The sequence below is a fragment of the Monodelphis domestica genome, chromosome 6 (assembly GCF_027887165.1).
Source record: "Monodelphis domestica isolate mMonDom1 chromosome 6, mMonDom1.pri, whole genome shotgun sequence".
NCBI lineage: Eukaryota > Metazoa > Chordata > Mammalia > Didelphimorphia > Didelphidae > Monodelphis > Monodelphis domestica.
The window spans coordinates 156,395,680-156,414,649 of record NC_077232.1 but is presented as its reverse complement, the minus strand read 5'-3'; the positions used below and the strand labels follow the sequence as shown (position 1 = coordinate 156,414,649).

Sequence of the window (18,970 nt, the reverse complement as noted above, 5' to 3'; positions counted from 1 at the left end):
TTTCCAAATTGAAAATACTTAGAAATGTCAGCAGTAGGAGCATGTAAGTTAAAGAAAATAAATACTTTAGGCAAACAAAAAGAATTCAAATGTTAAAAAAGAAGTCATAATCATACAACCAAGAATAATTTAATCTGAAAAACTGAGTATAATATGGTAGAATTTTTTTAAAAGTAGTCCTTTATTGGAATATAAGACTGATGAAAAGACAAGAAATAGGTAAAATCTATGAAACATAAACACAGAGGAGACAAGAGAATCTTGGAATGGTAAATAGATTCATTTCTCACCAAGCTACTCTCATCTGGAGACTTATCCATCATGGCCCAGAGACCACTTCAGTCCTGGAACTCAGTTTGAAAGTATCCTCTGTCCTAGGGCCTCTCCCTCTGATTATTGGGATTCTCCTAGAACCATGATGATGAACACATGTAGCCATTTTTGATGACATGTGACTTCATGCAGGCTCATTGATCAGACTGGGAACCATGAGGGGGTGTTAGGGGGGTAAGGGCTGCTCCACAGGCTGGCCACGAGGGCGGCAGGCAAGCAGCTGGGGCTATGGGGCTCTTGCAGGGGGTGGGGAGGAGAAGTGCTCTGGCAGCCTCTGCTCTCACAGCCCCTCGGCCAGCCAGCTGGGGAGAGTTGGGGCCAGGTCACTGGAAGACTGGGTGGGGTTCCGGCCCAAGTGGAGTGGAGGAGTGCCTAGAACTGATTAATTACCAGACACTTTTAGCACCCTGAAAAATATAGCAATAACTTTACTCACAATTTTTGTGAGACCTTATTCTCAGTGTTAAATAATATCAAAACCAACAAAAGAAACAGATTGACATATGTTCAATTTGTTGCTTTCAAAGTTACTTGACCATGATAATTTTTGGCCTTTCTTTTGTTCTCTGGATTTTTAATATTTTTAAAAATTAAATTTATTTTAACTAATGGAAATATATTTTTCTTCTTTACTCCCTAATCCTTCTCCCTCCCCCTAAAAAAAGCCTGGTAGAAAAAGAAAAAAAAAACAAAAAACCTTTATAGCAAATATACATAGTCAAGGAAATCAAATTCACTCAATGACCATGTCTAAAGCATTATGACTCATTCTGTACCCTGAATCCATTATACTTTGTTAGTTTCTGAGTAGCATGCTTCATCATCAATTCTATGGAATTGTAGTTGCTCACAGTATCCAAGTTCTTAAATCTTTCAAAGTTGCTTGTCTTTACAATGAAGAAATTAATTTTTATAACCACAAAAATGTGGGTTTTACAAGACTGTGAATTGCCAAAACTGTAAAGGTTTCAGCCAAACTGTAAAGATAATTTTTAGTGTCTTGATTTATATTAAAATTAAGTGGTCGCCATGGGAAAATTCCCAAATATGAAAATACCCAAGTTAGCTGGGGTTTATAGAGATTTTAATTAATACACATTAAGGGGGGGGGAGAGAGAGAGAGAGAGAGAGAGAGAGAGAGAGAGAGAGAGAGAGAGAGAGAGAGAGAGAGAATAGTATAGAAATAGAAATATATAAAAAATAATACAAAATATAATATATGTATAAAATATAAAAATATATAAAACATAACAGAAAAAATAAAAGAAAAAGAAAAATAGAAAGGCCTGAACCTTAAGGAAAAGCGAGTCAGTCTTTATCACTCATCACAAGATGTTCTCAAGCAAGCTCCAGTCCTCCACTGAAATCCTAAACTCCTGAACTGAGTTCAGAGACCCTCCTCTGAATTCCTGAACTCCTGAACTGAGTTCAGAGCTCCAATTCAGCTCCAAACTGAACTGAATTCTCCTTTTAATGAAAATTTCTCTCATGTCACCTCCCCTAAATTTTCACATCTACCAATCACAGTAGACGTTTTTTTCCCAGGACTACCCATTCTTAGTTCACATCTTCTTTTGTTCTCACTTTCTCTGGTTAGACTAAAACTTCACACCTCTTGTTAAGCTTGCCTTTTGTAAGTTGCTTGAACTTTTAGTGATTAATTTAACCTTTATAGGTACTTAGCACCCTTTTGTATTAGATCTAAAAATAGACCTAGGTTAGGGTTTTTGCTTCACTATAAGTATGAGTTGGGGACTTTTCATTGTTCAATCAGGAATTTGCAACTTTATCTTCCCCTAAGGCACTGTGTGAGCAGGGTGGAGTAATTTTAAAGTTCTCAATACATTCCTGACCAAGTACCTCCATTGTTAAAAATGGGAAATAGCTTAATCAAATCTTCTGAAGTAGTGTCTGAGCAGTTTTAAGATTCACATTTTCAAGGAGATATTTTTAAGACCTATGTGGAATAACTGATTTTTATGGCTCCTTCTAGCCCAAAATATGTAACTTTGTTTTCTTTTGTTTTTGATCAATGTTTATTAATAGACCTTCCTGTTCGTCGAACTACAAGAATAAAAATAAAACCTTTGGAATACTGGAGAGGAGAGCGATTTGATTATGAAAACATGTTATTAGGTATTGTGTTACTTTGATTAGAATGTATTTTATCCCATTTTGAGAAGAATCACATCTTTTGTGGTTTCTTTTTCTATACATTCTATTGAACCTCAGAAAAGAAGTCACAAGAAATTTTTAGCAATAGAAGAGTAAATCATCAAAATGCTTTGTATCCCCTTTCCTATTTTCCTTCTGAGCTTTTAGTGATATTAGATAATCAGTAAAAAATAATTTAGTCATATTCTGTAAATAATTGTAAAACTTATGTAGTAATGACTAAGATTGAAACTTCCTTGTTTGTTTTAGATGGATTTACAGTCAGTGGGACAATATCAAATGACAGAGTTTCCCCCAAACAGAAGTCTAACAGAAAAAGGGAAAGAGTCAATACAGATTCTTGTGAAGATGAACAAAGTATGATCTTGATTACTTGAACTTTTTGTATCTTTTTTTATTTCATTTTGATATTTAATATTAGAGCTTTGACAAGTTCATTTGAATATTTTTGAAAAGAAATATATTTGAAACTTATCTCATAAGAATATTTTTAGCACAAATGTCTAAGGCATTTAGTAGTATACCTGGTACATAATAGACACAATATAAATGCTTATTCTTTTCCCTCTTCTACCTCCTTACTCTTGCCCTTCTTTAAATAATTGTTGATAGAAAGATTCCTGAATTTTGAGTCAGAAGATTTGTATATGAATCTCAGCTCTTCCAGTTCCTTCCTTATGAACTCTTTGGACCTCAATTTCTTCATCCTTAAAAAGAGAATATAAAGATCAAAAGATATGAACAAGCATTTCTAGAGAAAGAAGTTAAAACTATAGTCATATGAAAAGATTCTCCAAATCACTATTAAATAACAACATGGAGATTAAAACAGTTTTTGGGATGAAACCTTATAGAAATTATTAGATTGGCTATCATGACTAAATAAGAAAATGATAAATGTTGGAGGGGATGTGGGAAAATTGGGACACTAATACACTATCAGTGGAACTGTGAACTGATACGACTATTCTGCAGAGGAATATGGAACTATGCATACCTTTGAATCCAGCAAAACCATTATTAGGTCTATATTCCAAAGAGATTGGAGATAAGGGAAAAGGCCTACCTGTATCAAAATATTTTTAGCAACTCTTTGTTTAGTGGCAAAGAATGGGTTGTCCTTTATTTGGGAAATGGATGAATAAGTTAAGGTATATAACCATAATGAAATAAAATGTGGAAAGACTCATGAACTGATGCAAAGTGAAGTGAACAGAACATGGAGAACAGTGTATATAGTGACAGAAATATTCTACAAAGATCAACTGTGAAGTACTAAACTATTATCAGCACAGCAAGATCCCAAAATATCCACAAAGGGATCCATAGTGAAAAATTCAATCCACCACCATAAAAGCAACTGTTGTGTAATATAGGGAGAGAGAATGGAGTCTCCCCCTACTGGTCAGGACCAGAGTGAGGTAGAGGTGGAATGGAGTCATGTAGAAAGAGAAAGGGGTTGGATTGATTTTCCCTCTCTTTTTTTCCCCTGGCAAACCTCACTGGCTGCCTTCAAGATCGCAAACTTCTGTTTCCTCAGAGACTTGGTTGAAACAAATATGATACAAACAGCTTCTCCCTCTCTGAGGAGAGAAATGTAACTTCCCTCCCCTCCATCTTCAGTCTTCCTTTCTTAGATACTATTAAGCCAGTTACTTGCTCTTATGAACAGCTGTTTATTTTAAGGGATCAAATGAAGGATAGGGCAATTGAATTGAGAAATGAGGTATTGGGAAAGAGGGAGTGGGACATCCCTAGAAGTCACTGAACCCTCTCCCCAAAGTTGGGCGAAATCAGGCTTTGCTTGCTGGGCCCCCCTCCCCTGAGGTCAGTTGTGAAGATGTCCTGACTTCCTAGCTTCCTTGGCTATTATAACAAGTTCAAGGACTTCAGGGGATTTACCCAGGAGTTTTCCACTTTAGTGCTGTTTTATAACATAACTTGACTGTTCACTGTTTATTTTTCTTCCAATTTTCATTTGACTTTATTATAATAATTTATATTGCCTATCTGAATTGTTTACATTCCATTTTAATATTTTTTGTTTTTTATATTTATGGATTTTATCTTATTTGTAAAGAATCAAAATAACTTATTTGTAATATAAAAATATTTTTAAATAGTTTGGAAAGTTCAAGTTACCCTTAAGTGTTACCCTTAATTCACTGTTTTTGTCTGATTCTTAGCAAAAATACTTGGATTTTTTGTATTATAAAAAACCATGGAATTTTAGATCTGAAAATGATTTTAGGGATCATCTTAACAAATGCTCTCATTTTTCATCTAAGTAAATTAAGGAGAAGTTAAGTAAATTGCTCAAGGTCATTTGTTAGCCAGGTTAGAAAACCAAGACTAAATACAAGTCTCCTGATTCTAATTAGTTCAGTACTCTTTCTAATGTACTACCCTTGATAAAAGGATTTAAATACTTTTTCTTCAAAATGAGCACTTAGAATTTGAGATTACTCTTGCTTTGGACTCTTATAGTTAACTGCAGTTTTCCATGATAAGATTTCTTTACAATTTCACATTATGTATTATGACTGTATCATTAACTGACCACTTTTGTGTATCTGTTATGTATGTTTTGTGGAATTTTTCAGAAAAAAAAGCAATTGCATCTTTGGATATATCTCTTGGAGATCCTTCTAAACCAACATGTGTATTTGACCCAGGAAGAGAACAAATGGTTTTCAAGGGTAAGATGTTGAATAGACATTAAAACTAACTTCTGATTCTTTTTACTGTTATGACAATTTTTTTTTATCATTTAGTCATTTATTAGTCATTGAACAAGCATTTCTTAACTATATACTTTATTAGAAAGAAAGGCAAAAATACTGTTCTTGCTCTCAAGGAGTTCATATGCTAATGAGACAACATTAACAACTATTTACATGTAAAATATATAAAATGTAGATAGAAGATAGTCTTGCAGAAGGTAAAATTTGAGTGTAGTCTTTTTTTTGGATGGAAAGAGTTTTTGCTTCTGTAACTTTTATATTTTGTAAAGATATTTTAACAATTATATTTAATAATGGATTTCTACATTAATTTTTCAAAGTTATATAATCCAAATTGTCTCTATTCCCCTTCCCAGAACTGCCAAGTAATTCAGTCTGGTTTATATATATATTATCATGCAAAACATTTCTGTACTGTTCATTTTTGTAATAGAAGAAGTATATAAAACCAAAACCCCAAAATAAAAACACAGAGTAAAGTGAAAAATTGTATGCTTTGATCTACATTCTGATTCCAACAGTTCTTTCTCTGGAGGTGGGTAGCATTCTTTGTCATAAGTCTTCAGATTTGTGCTGGATCATTGTATCGATGAAAGTAGCTAATTCTTTCACAAATGATTATTCCATATTATTACAGTTTCTGTGTACAATGTTCTCCTGGTTCTGCCTATTTAACTCTGCATCAGTTCATGTAGGTCTTTTCCAGCTCTTTCTGAAATCATCTTATTCCTCATTTCTTTTACAGCACAATAGTATTCCACCACTAACATATCATAATTTGTTCAGTCATTTCCCCAATTGCTAGATACCCTTTCAATTTCCAATTCTTTGATGCCCCCAAAAGAGAAGCTATAAATATTTTTGTACAAGTAGGTCCCCCCCCCCCTTTTTTTTAATCTCTTTAGGACAAAGACCAGTAGTGTTATTACTGGATCAAAGAATATGCATTGTTTTATAGCCCTTAATTTGTCTTTCCACTGTGAGATTTAAAATGGTTGAGGTCTTAAACTGTAGTGATAAAAATAGTGGAAGATATAAATTGTGATAGATATAAGAGAGGGTGAGTAAATTTGACCACAGAAATGTTTCACTACAGTGTCTTGGGTTTTAAATCAAATATAAGGTGGTTGCCAGGGAAATATTCCCAATTATTCAAATACCCAAGTCAACTGGGTTTTATAGAGAATTTAATTAACAATACAATGAGTAATCAAAGAAAGAGAGAGAGAGTGAAAAAGGAATAAGTATGAAGGGCCTCAAGCCAATATGGCCTAGACCTGAGTCTTAAAAGAGAAATCAGTCAGTTTTTTATAACTCACCATAAGATCTGTCTAAGTAAGGATTTCTAATGACACCAGGCCAGCAGCATCTCAGCTGCTTTCACCAGCTCCCTCCTCCATCTGAATGTTTCAGAATCAGTCTCCTCAGAATGAGTCTCTCCAATCTGAATGTTTCAGAATGACTTCCCAACTCTTCCCTGAGCTCTTATTTTTAAGGGCAAAATCTTCTCTGTCACCTCCCCTAAGTCCTTACATCTACCAATCACTGTAGATGTTTCTAAAGGACCGCCCATTTTTAATTCACAGCTGAGTAGTTTTAATCTCTTTAGTAAGTCAGGAAAAAAATGCTGCTGTGTCGACAAATTTCATTAGAAAAAACCTCTGAATAAGTTATCACCCTTTTAGGTTTAAGTAGTTTACAAGTTGCCCCACCTTTATAGGTACTTAGTATCCCATTGTATCAATTCTAAAATAGTCATGACTCAAAGAACTTCCTGTCCCTTCCATAAGCATGGATCAAAGTACTTTTCATTGTTCTCAAGGAGCTCTCTGTCCTAAAGCAGTCCTAAGTAGGGTGGAGTAGGGATATTCCCAAGGCAAGGAGCCCCCACACTCAAGTAGAGTTCTCACCATCTGCTAGGGAATTTTTTTAAGTAGAAGATTCCCCAATGGGGGAAACCCCTTACATTGATAAGTCTGAGAAAATTTGAGGTTTACACCACATGCCCTTACTGATTATATATATTTTTTTGCATTATGATCTGAAAAGGATGCATTTATTCTGCTTTTCTGTATTTGGTCATGAAGTTTCTATGCCCTAGTACATGGTCAATTTTTGGTATGTACCATGTGTTTGCTGATTCACTGCTCATTCATTTTTCTCTGGAGATATATTAAATTTAATTTTTCCTAAATTTCATTTGCTTTCTTACTTTTTTTGGTTTATTTTTTGTTAGATTTACCTAGTTCTGATAGGAAATGGCTGAAGTCCCTCACTAGTGTAGTTTTATTCTCTATTTCCTCCTTAAGCTCATTTAATTTCTCCTTTAAAAATTTGAAGCTTATATATTAGGTATTGATATTATTTCATTATCTATAATACTTTTTATCAAAATGTAATTTCCTTTATGATTTCTTTTAATTAGATCTGTTTTTGCTCTAGCTTTGTCTGAGATCATGATTGTTACTTTTTTTTACCTTAGTTGAAGCCCAATAGATTCTGCCCCATCCCCTTATCCTTACTCTGTGTGTCTCTCCCTGCCTCAAATGTGTTTTTTGTAAACAATATATCATAGAATTCTAGTTTTTAATCTACTGTGCTATCTATTTGTTTTATGGGTGAGTTCATTCCATTTACGTTCACAGTTATGATTGCCATCTGTATTTTCCCCTCCATCTTATTTTTCCCCTTTAAAATCCTTCTCTTTTTCTCTCCTGTCACTCTGTACCTTCGCACAAGTATTCTGCTTTTAATCACCCCCACCCACATTCCCCCTCACTTATATTACTGCCCTCCCCAGCTGACCCTTTTTTATTCCCCTCTTCTCTATAGGGAAAGGTAGGATTCTGTACCAGTGAGAGTCAGTTTTAAGCACTGCCTGTCACCACCCTCATCATCCTCCCTTCCACTGTCATAGTCTTTTTGGTGCCTCTTTAGATGATATAATTTAACCCATTTTGCCTCTCTTTTCCCTTTCTCTTAGTACATCCTCTTTTTCATCCCTTGGTGTTTTTTTTTTCATGTCATGTCAACTTACTCCCATACTCTGTTATACTTCTGATTAAAAAAAAAATTGAGTTGCAAATATCATCTTTCAATGTAAGAATATAAATAATTCAATCTTATTGAATCTCTTAAATTTTCCCTTTCTTGTTTACCTTTTTATACTTCTCTTAAATTTTATATTTGGACATCAAGTTCTGTTTAGGTTTGGGCTTTTCATCAGGAATGTTTGGAAATCTTCTACTTCATTAAATGACCATTTTTCCTGCTGAAAGGATATATTCAGTTTTGATGGTTAGGTATTTCTGGGTTGTAAAACTAGTTCCTTTGCCTTATGGAATATCATATTCCAAGACTTCTGACCCTTTAATATAGAAGTTGCTGAATCCTGGTGTTTTACTGTGAAATAAGGTCATTCAGAGGAAGAGAGAAGGAAGATGAGAAACTACAGGATTAATAGCAAGGGCTATAGCCAAAGTTAAAGGCTAAAGCAAGGCTCATGATCAAACAGAGGAGATTATAGTGATTGAAAGAAGAGAACAGACAAACTTTATTAGACATTTCTTCACAACAGAACATTTTTCTTAATCACAAATTAAATGAAAGGTACAGAGAATATAAACCCACATTATTTTAATTGGTGAATTAAAGCATTTCTCTAATAGATATCTTCCATGAATAAATTAAGGTCTGTTAAGATTACTTGTTCAACCTCTAAAGAATAAAAATTATGGGTGACCTAAAAGGCAATAGAGAGATGCATGAGAATGGAGAGTGGCATAATACCAGTATGCATTAAAAAAGTAACTCAAATACATGATTGGAAAAGAGATGAAACAATTACTTGGAAGAAATGAAAAACAGACAACATAAATGCTTTGCTTCTTCCCACAGACTACTAAAATCTAGAGTAAAGAGTAGCATATTGAATAAATCCTCTGTAGAGGACTTAAGAAAAGATATAACTGAGAGTTCAAAAAGTATAGATGTGTTTTGATCTGCCCAGCTAAAAAGAATCTGTATATTCATGAAATCATGAATTTATCTATGTCTGACTTTAATAACTTTCTGATTATATTCATCTTGATCAAGTTATGTATCTAGAAGTGTGTATAGATAATGAAAAAAATCACTGAACCCTAGGAATTTTAAATGAAATCAAAAGATATAATAATTCTGTGTCTACTATAAAGGTGAAAATTAATGGTTGGACAATAATTTTATGAAATTAATGTGGTCACCAATATTATATCTCGAGTCAGAAATTTATTTACAAATAGTGAAAAAACAATAAAGAAGAGAAATGTGAAGGAGTTAGAGGTTATCCAGGCAGAGATTAATTAGCTCTCAACCAGGAAGGCCATTAGTGAGTAACCACGTGGCCCTCCTCCAAGATGGAAGCTAATCTCTCCAGAAACTAGGAAAGGAGTCAGTCTTTCATTCACCCCACAAAGTAGTCCAGGAGTCAGAGTCCAAGTTGAAACTGAGCTCCAAACCCATAATCTAAGCCTCAGTCTCTAGCAAAGCTCCCTCAAAGACTCTCTCCAGTCAGGAGACTATCTCCACAAGACTGACTCAAGCTGAACAATTCATGTTTTTTTATGGTGACTTTTTGTCCCTGCCCCCTCTTCACAGCTTCCAAATTGTCTAGCACTGCAGGGCAGTGCTTGTGGCAACCAGTTCTCACCTTCTGGAGAAGTGAATACTCTTCAAAAGGGTTAACAGATTCCTGCCTGATTGAGTTTCTGAAGGTGTATATGTATACTCTGATCATAGGATTTACAAGTTTGGGACTGAGTTTAAAGGGTGGAGCTCTCTAAGTAAGTGACTTGTGAGTTCTCGAAGTACCTTGCTAACTTCTCACCTAGTACTAAGTAGGGTGTTCAGTCCTTTTGTTGATTCAATTCAAAAGGAGAGTTAATCCTGTCTTCACAATCTAAGAAGGGATACTTAAGTTAGTGTTAACTAAAGTGTTAACTCAAAATAGACACAGGGAATAAAGAATTCCTTTTTATAAGTAAGTGTAAACTCAGAAAAGAGCAAAGAATTCCCTTTCACACTACTTGAACATTTTCAGGTCAATGTCTTGAACTCCAAAGAGATTTCAGCATTCAGAGATTGTACTTTCAGTGACATTCAGGGGAAAAAGTAGGGAAAATATATGATGGCTAATGTAAACAAGTACTTTGAGTTGACTTTTTACTACGTTAAATGGCTAGTTAATGGCTATAGGATTTAAATCTAGGAGGTTCTTTAAAGTTAATCTAGTCTGTTCTCCTCATTTAATGCAAGAGGAAACAGCTTTAGAATGGAAAGGTGTCTTCTATAAGATTGCATAAGAAATTAGTAGTAGACCTGAGCCTGGAACCCAGATCCCCTGATTCTAGATAGAATGTTATTTCCACTACCCCATCCTACCTTCTTGTATACTTTTGTGTAACTTATATATTATATCATTCTTTCTCCTTAGAGCTTGTGAAGATAAAAGGTACACATGAATTTTGTGTTCAGGATGACACATTGAAAATGTTTAAGATTTTGAATACTTCTATGTTTGCCACTGGCACATTGATCTTGGAGCCCTTTAAAGAAAAGGGAAAACAATATGTCTGTTCAGATACAGTGGTGAGTGTACATTTTCTCCCTTAATTTTTTTGTTATAGACAATATACTTTTAATAAGCTTGACAAAACACTAAAAATAACTAACTGTTTACAAACCTGACTAACTAAAATGGAAGAATGATTATAATGTTTTGAGATTTTTTCGTTTACAATACACCATACCAACAAATATTATTTTTTGACATGCTTAGTACTATACTGTAGGATTGGAAACAAACGAGACATGTTTTTTTCTGTAAGGAATTGAACAGAATCATAAAAAATGAAAATGGGTAGGAAATAAATTATGACCAATATGATAGTCATTTCTTAATTAGCTATCAATTGCCTGTTTTAACAATGACTTATTAGAACAAAGATTAAAATGAATACAATTTAAAAGGAAGTTTAAATATGTAAAGCTATAGTATTCTCTTACAAAAATTGTAACCTGACATTCAAAATGCAGTGGATGCTGAAAAATGGAGAATAAAGAAAAAGGCATCAACATATCACCATTTCTTACAGAAATTAAACAGGAATATAGCAATTCTAACATGCTTAAGGAACTCAGAGACTTAATCAGAAAATATTTGATCTTTCTAAATGGAACAACATTACAAAGAAAAGTAACACCAGTTTAGAATATAAACTGGTTTTCAAAGGAAGGAGAATGGAAGAACAATGTTGCCTCATGAAAAAATGGAAGGAAAATTAAATTGTAGGAAATTTGGTGTGAGGGCTATAGAAACCAGATCATTCAGAAGCACTTAGAATTGAAACTTGAATAACAGTAAATATAATACTTCAGAAAACATGTCTGACTCCAGAGAATAGTTTAGACCAATGATGGTGACCCTTTGGCATGGGTGCCAAAGCTGGCCTGCAGAGTGCTCTCTGTGGGCACTCAGCTGCCCCTGCCCCCTGCTGAGTTCATTACTAAAAAAGCAGAGGGACTTTGGCAGAGCTGCTTCTCTCCCCTTCTCCACTGCCTTGATGATATTTTTTTCACATCCCCTGCTCTTCTGTCCAACAACCAATGGGAGTAGACAGGAGGTAAGGTGAGCAGCTCATAGGTTGGGGTTGGGGGGGAGAGGCCTAGGACTCTATCTCTAAAAGGTTTACTATTACTGGTTTAGTCAAATGACTAAGAATTTGAGCTATTAAGAGTAGTTTAGATTTCTTTCAGAAAATAAGGGAGTGCTCAGTTATATTCTTAAAATCTTGAATTTAAGAATCAAGAAGGGAAAAGGTGAGATAAAGGACCTAGGCAGAGAAAGTCAATAACATTTGAGTAAATTGTATTCAACTCTATTCTCTTGAGTAACTATGAAGTGTTGTACTTTTGTAATAATTAAAATGGATTTGACAAATATAAGAATTTTAAAAGTTATGGTCACCATTTATAATAAAAATTAAACTAAAAGTATGTTACGTTATAGTTAAAATAGTTGAGGCCATAAACTGTAGTGATTAAAATAGTGGAAGACTTAAATTGTAGTAGATATAAGAGTGGATGAGTAAATTGTGACCGCAGAAAATATGTTTTCACTACAGTGTCTTGTTTTAAATCAAATATAAGGTGGTCGTCAGGGAAATATTCCCAATTATTAAAATATACCCAAGACAGCTGGGTTTTATAAAGATTTTAATTAATTAATACAACGAGGAATTAGAGAGAGAAAAAGGAAATAATGAGAAAAGGATAGGCCGGCCCAGGGCAGCCCTGGCCAACCCAGGCCTAAGCCTTAAGCGAAAGATCAGTCAGTCTTTTATCACTCACCATAAGATCTGTTCAGGCAAGGATTCAGAGGTACAGAGTCTCCTCAGAGGGAGTTCCAGCCAGAGTCAGCCTCCCTCAGACTGTCTTCAAGACTGTCTCAAGAGCTTCTCTTCAGAGCCTCCTTAGAGACTCTCTTTTTTAGGAGACTGTCATCTCCTTATATAGGGAATTTTCTCCTATGTCACCCCCCCCCCCCAAGTCCTTATATCTACCAATCACAGTAGACATTTTTCAAAGGACAGACCATTCTTAGTTCACACCTGAGTAGACTAATCTTTTGAGTAATTCACACCTGAGTAGGCTAGAATCTCTGAGTAAGTTTTCACCTTTTTGCTCTTTGTAAGTTCACAAGTTGCCTGACCTTTGTAGGTATTTAGCACCCTTTTGTATTAGTCCTAAAATAGGCATAGCTTAAGAACTTTTGTCCCACAATAAGTATGGGTTTAAGTACTTTTCATTGTTCAGAAAAGAGTTTACAACTTTATCTTCCCCTAGGGCAGACTTAAGTAGGGGTAGAGTAGAGGTCTCACATTCCTGATCTAAGTAGAGTTCTCACATTCCTGATCTAAGTACCTTCACTGCCCAAATGAAGAATGGTCCCAATGGGGAATGGTCTTAACCCAACCTTATGAAATAGGGTCTGGGAATTTTTAACATTCACAAGTCTGAGAAATTTCAAGATTCACAGTTAGTAGCTTTAGTAGTTTTATTACAGCAAAATAGTGATAGTAAGAGGGAAATGTAGGAGGGAGATAAGGAATTTTCCAGCCTACCACTTTTAAGTCTTCCCTGAAGAAACCTAGCTCACTCCCCCGATAAAGTTCCAATCTCTAGCCAGAAGAGCGGGAGAGTCTCAGCCTCCAGGTTCCGGTCTCCTGGTGGAATTCTGCAAAAGTCTCTTCAACCCAAGCGAGTCACTGAAGCCAAACTCTTCGAGCCAAGAGTTTCCAAGGCAGAATTGAATGCCTAATCAAGCTGAGCCAACAGAAGCCTGAGCAGCCAAAAGGACTCTCAGGGTCCCAAAGGCTCCCATTTATATGCAGGTTTCTCTACCTATCAACTCTCTTTGTCACATCTCAGGAATCAATCACAGTCTCCCAATTTGCCTATCATTGCCCAGTTGAGGGGGTGGGGTGGGCAGTGCTTGTGGTCTTTTAGGGTATGAACTTCCTTTTGTAGTAAAAGGTTCTTACTAAGTGTTGATGACTAAGTGTGAAAGGCAGGGTACTCCAAGTTCTTGATTGATTTACTTAAAATAGACAGAGTTTAAATTCTCTTTCACACTTTGTACATACTGTACTATGTAAGATTTAAAATAGTTGGAAGGCCATCAACTGTGGCAGTTAAAAGAGTTGGGGTCATAAACTGTAGTGAGTAAAATAGTGGAAGATATAAATTATGCTAGATATAAGAGTGGGTGAATAGATTTGACCACAGAAAATATGTTTCACTACAGTGTCTTGGTTTTTAAATCAAATATTAGGTGGTCACCAGGGAAATATTCCCAATTATTCAAATACCCAAGTCAACTGAGTTTTATAGAGATTTTAATTAATACAAATGTGGAATTAAAGAAAAGAGAGAAAGAGAAAAAAAGGAAATAAGTATGAAGGGCCTTAAGCCAACATGGCCTAGACCTGAGTCTTAAGAGAGAGAGATCAGTCAGTCAGTCTTTTATCACTCACCACAAGGTCTGTCTAAGCAAGGATTCTAGTGACACCAGGCCAGCTCCATCTCAGCTGACTTCACCAGAGAGAGTTCCAGGCAGAGTCCTCCTCAAAGAGAGGTCCAGCCAGAGACTGTTTCAAAGGGCCTCTCTCCAGAGGGTCAGAGTCCCCTCAGAGGAGCTCCAGAGAGACCTCCTTAGAGATTGTCCTCCAAGAGCTTCCCTTCTCCAGAGCCTCTCTCAAGAGATCCTCCTCAAGCGATCCTCATAAGAGCTCTCTCCAAAAGGATTTCTCTTTCTTATATAGGGGGTTTTCTCCTATGTCACCTCCCCTAAGTTCTTCCATCTTCCAATCACAGTAGACGTTTTCCAAAGGACAACCCATTCTAAAAACACTGCTGGGTCTACTAATCCCCTCAGTAAATCTGAACCAGAGAAAACACAGCTGAGTTGACTAATACCCTCAAGAGAAAACCTCTAAGTAAGTTTTCACCTCTTTGCTCCTGGCAAGTTTGCACGTTGCCCGACCTTTATAGGTACCTAGCATCCCATTGTATCAATTCTAAAAACAGGCATGGCTCAAAGAACTCCTTGCCTCATCATAAGCATGGGTCCAAGTACTTTCATTGTTTAGCAAGGAGTTTTCTCCCCTAAAGCAGTCTTAAGTACGGGTGGAGTAGAGGTCCTCCCATTTCTGATCCTGGCGAGTTCTCACATCAAAAATGGAGGATTCCCCAATGGAGAAATTTTTAACATTCACAAGTCTGAGAAAATTCAAGATTTACAATATTTCTTTAGTTTAGCAATAAATTAATTTAGGTAGGCTAATTCAACTTATCCATATGCTGAATGACTTTCCTCACTTATTCCAAATGACATGACATAATTCTTCTCATCTTTTTTCTAAAATTATGCTCAAGCTTTGATTTTGTGTCTTTCCACTGTTACTGTCTCCAAGTTTGTCCATCCTCAATATCCTTGATGTGTTTAGCTACTGATTTGTCAAATATTTGATTTCATAAATATGGCACTCCCTCCATCATAAATTATAACTCATCAGTGTTTTTTTTAATTATATGGAATTCTTGTCCTGTTCTTCCCCAAATTCCTCAAGAGCAGACATTCTTAACCTATGTCTATGGACCCCCATAGATAAATAGATAGATTTCAGGGAGGTATGTGATCTAAATGGGAAAAAATATATATCCACTCTTTCAAAAAGGGAAGAGAATGGAATTTGCAAGCCATAAATCAATGAGTTTTCCTTCATTTCCTACAAAATAGATTATTGAATTAGTATGGCTTCATGAAAGAAAAGGTCATGGGCTGTGACCATCATTACCATTTTTAGGCCTACATCCCAAAGAAGTCAGAGGTAAAAAAAGCAAATATCGTATTTATAACAAAATATATAGTAGCATTTTTTTGGTGTAGCAAAAAACTAGAAATAAAGCAGGTGATTGGGGAATGGCTAAACAAATTGTAATACATGAATATAATGAAATATCATTGGGCCATAAGAACAGGAAATAGAATAGGAAAGATACTGAGAAGTGCTGGAAGACTTCATGAACTGATACAAAGTGAAGTGAGCAGAATAGGAAAACAGTACACAGGATGACTAATAATACAAGTTGAAAGACCTCTCCCTCAAAGTAAAATGTGATACTAAATAATTATAGTTACCAAACTTGGCACAGAGGAAAGAAGAGAAAATGTGTATCACTTTTTTCTTTGTAGACCCTGGGGAGGATGGATACAGCACATTTGTAATTGTGCTACTTTTTCTCTCTTTTTTTATTCTTTGAAAAAAGAGGTAGCTCTCTGAGGAGGAGAGTAGTACAAATGGGGTATATTTGTAAATGAAAGTAAAGTAAAAAATGTTTTTCAAAGAATAAATCATGTCAACTATTTTTTGGAAAGGGTTAGTAAAACTAATAAATAGATCAAGGGACTTTTGAAAATGTGGTTTATCTATATGTTAATAAAGCATTTGAAAAAAGTCCTTCACGGCCTTCTTTTTAAGTAATGCGGACTGGAATAGAATTCAGTTGATTTAGAATTGGTTGACCCAGAGAATGATCATATATAGTTCAATGTCATTTTGTAATGAGATGTTAGTAGAGGGCCCCAGAAACCTAGATTTATTTTTATATGTGTTTAACATTATTTCATTAAGTTCTTCAGCTATGGATCAAAGTGATACCCGTATAAAATATGTAGATAACTCAAAATTAGAGGAAAAACTACTGTAGGTGATGATGGGAGTCCATGATGTTAATAGAGATAAGTATAAATTACTATACCAGGCTTAAAAGAGTTAACTTCACAAATAGGGGATTAATTGCTTTGACTACAGATTAACTTTTAACTTGTATGAAAAAGATCTGAGGGGCATTAGTATACTGCAGGCCCAGTATTCCATGGCAGTAAAAAAAGCTAATGTGGTCTTAGGCTACTGTAAGAGAGGCTAGGTAATAGGGAAATTATGTAAGCTACTTTGTTTTTTATATTCAAAGGAATTTTGAAGTTTCTATGTGAATTACTTAAAAATGTATACTTTTAAGAGTGTTAATAGCACTTCAGTTTAATAATAATCTAGGCCAACCAGAAATGATATTTGAACTTCCATGAATCTACCATGATAATGGATATAAGCTTAAATATAGAAATGAAGAGCAAGAATATGATTTTTGCTTAAATGAATTCCTTGAAACAGTCAATAAATAGAAGCAAATTTCTTTTCAAATGCAATATAAAAAATAAAGACAATTTAAGCTAACTTCCTGAGCCGTTCAGAATCATTTATATAATTGTGCTAACATATTTAGGATTTTAAACACATCTATTTCAAAGATGTCTTTTTTATGTAGCTTTTGGCTTCCTGGGAGGTAAGAAAGAGAGGTTTAAAAAAAATTTTTTTAAAGGAGTTATCTAAATTCCAAGTGTTTCTATATCTTCTGTGGTGTTCTTTATATAGAATCTTTATATAGATTTATATAGAATCTGTTGTGAATGATGTTTTGATTCACTTGATGGTGACCCATACCAGAATCTTAGAGCTTTCTTAAATATAATAATTCTGTTATTAGAGCTCTTATTGTGACTGAACAGAAGAACATAAAATTAACATTATGATAAAATGATATCCTGAAAAAGAATAATTAAGGAGAAAAACACCAAGAAGTCACATTTAAGAAGGAAAATGTTTCCTATAAGAATTGTAATATTTTGTTTTTCCAATTATATTTAAAAACAATTTTAATATGTTTTCTAAAATTTTGAGTTCCAAATTCATTCCCTTCTTCCCCCCTCTCTCCCTTCCTTAATATAATAAGCAATTTGTTCTAGGTTATACTTGTGCAGTCATAAAACAAATTTCCTCATTGGTTATGTTGTGGAAGAAGACTCCTAGTTAAAAAAATAAAAACATAAAGAAAATAACGTGAAAAATAGTATGCTTTGATCTGCATTCAGACTCCCGTCAGTTCTTTCCCTAGAGATAGCATTTTTTGTCCTTTGGAATTGTGTTGGATCATTGAATTGCTGAGAAGAGCTAAACCATTTACAGTTGATCATCATACAGTGTTGTTACTGTGTATAGTGAAGAACAGCATTTTAAAAAAACTTAAAAGATTTTATTTTTTTACAGGTATTCTTTGTTGTCAGTGGTAATCTTTTATGTACTTTACATGAAACAAATTACAACTTAAATAGTGGGGACACTTTCTATGTTCCTTCAGGTAAGACTTAAAGATAATTGATTTCAAAGCAATTGTAACATTTGCCTTCATTTAATATTGATGAGTTTACATAAAAACATAGTGCAGTTAAGAAGCCATAGTAAATGGGAACTAGTCTATGTTTAAGATAATGTGGATAGAGAGCAGCTGGGTGGCTTAGTGGATTGAGAGTCAGGCCCAAAGATGGGAGGTCCTGGGTTCAAATGTGACCTCAAACACTTCCTAAGTGTGTGACCCTAGGCAAGTCACCTAACCCCCATTGCCTAACCCTTACTACTCTTCTGCTTTGGAACCAATACTCAGTATTGATTTGGCATTAAGCTATTTATTGGCATATATTCTTAAGTATACAAAAAAGTTGTTAAAAGTGAGATGAGTTGATTCAATTTAATATTAAAGAAATTTTTATAATTTTATAATTTTTCCTTATTTTTCTTCTAGGTAATTTCTATAACATAAAAAATCTTATTGATGAGAGAAGCATTCTACTTTTCACTCAGATAAAAACTGAAAGACCAGAAAAATAAAAAACATTCAAATATACATAGCATTGTTGTATAGGTGGGCCATTTTTCCTCAGAGTCACTTTTTTTGTGTGTTTGAAATTATAAACATTCTATTTTATGTACATAATATATAAATATTTTCAAACTTATGTGCCTTGTCTTTTTCTCTTATATACATGGCATGATCTTAGTAACATAGACAACAAAATTGTTATTCAGTAAAATGTAGTACATTTATTTTTGTCAAGGAAAATAGTTGACTTAATCATTTTCACTAATTTGCTAATGATTAAATAATCTAAAATAGGTAATTGAAATGTGTATTTTAGAATAAATGCTGTTTTGAGGGGGAAAAACAAGGCAACTACTGCCCATTTAATTTTTGTCTGAACTTCTCCAAAACATAGTAGTTGA

The 18,970-nt window shown here is 34.5% G+C and overlaps 1 protein-coding gene across 9 annotated transcripts in view; it reads left to right on the top strand.

The window, feature by feature from the left end:
- The window catches only part of CENPC (centromere protein C), a 61,458-nt gene extending 42,753 nt beyond the window's left edge, over positions 1 to 18,705 (top strand). For 6 of the 9 annotated variants that reach the window (XM_056802686.1, XM_056802687.1, XM_007496381.3 and 3 more), the window contains 6 exons: positions 2,380 to 2,469; positions 2,758 to 2,865; positions 5,112 to 5,207; positions 10,726 to 10,880; positions 17,960 to 18,050; positions 18,492 to 18,705. In XM_056802686.1, coding sequence (XP_056658664.1) covers positions 2,380 to 2,469; positions 2,758 to 2,865; positions 5,112 to 5,207; positions 10,726 to 10,880; positions 17,960 to 18,050; positions 18,492 to 18,577 — 626 coding nt within the window. In that variant the 3' untranslated portion in view covers positions 18,578 to 18,705. Of the gene's footprint in view, positions 1 to 2,379; positions 2,470 to 2,757; positions 2,866 to 5,111; positions 5,208 to 5,608; positions 5,788 to 10,725; positions 10,881 to 17,959; positions 18,051 to 18,491 lie in introns of those variants that run through there. The other 3 variants (XR_008912886.1, XM_056802688.1, XM_056802691.1) reach the window with 3 other exon arrangements.
- Positions 18,706 to 18,970: the final 265 nt, after the last annotated feature.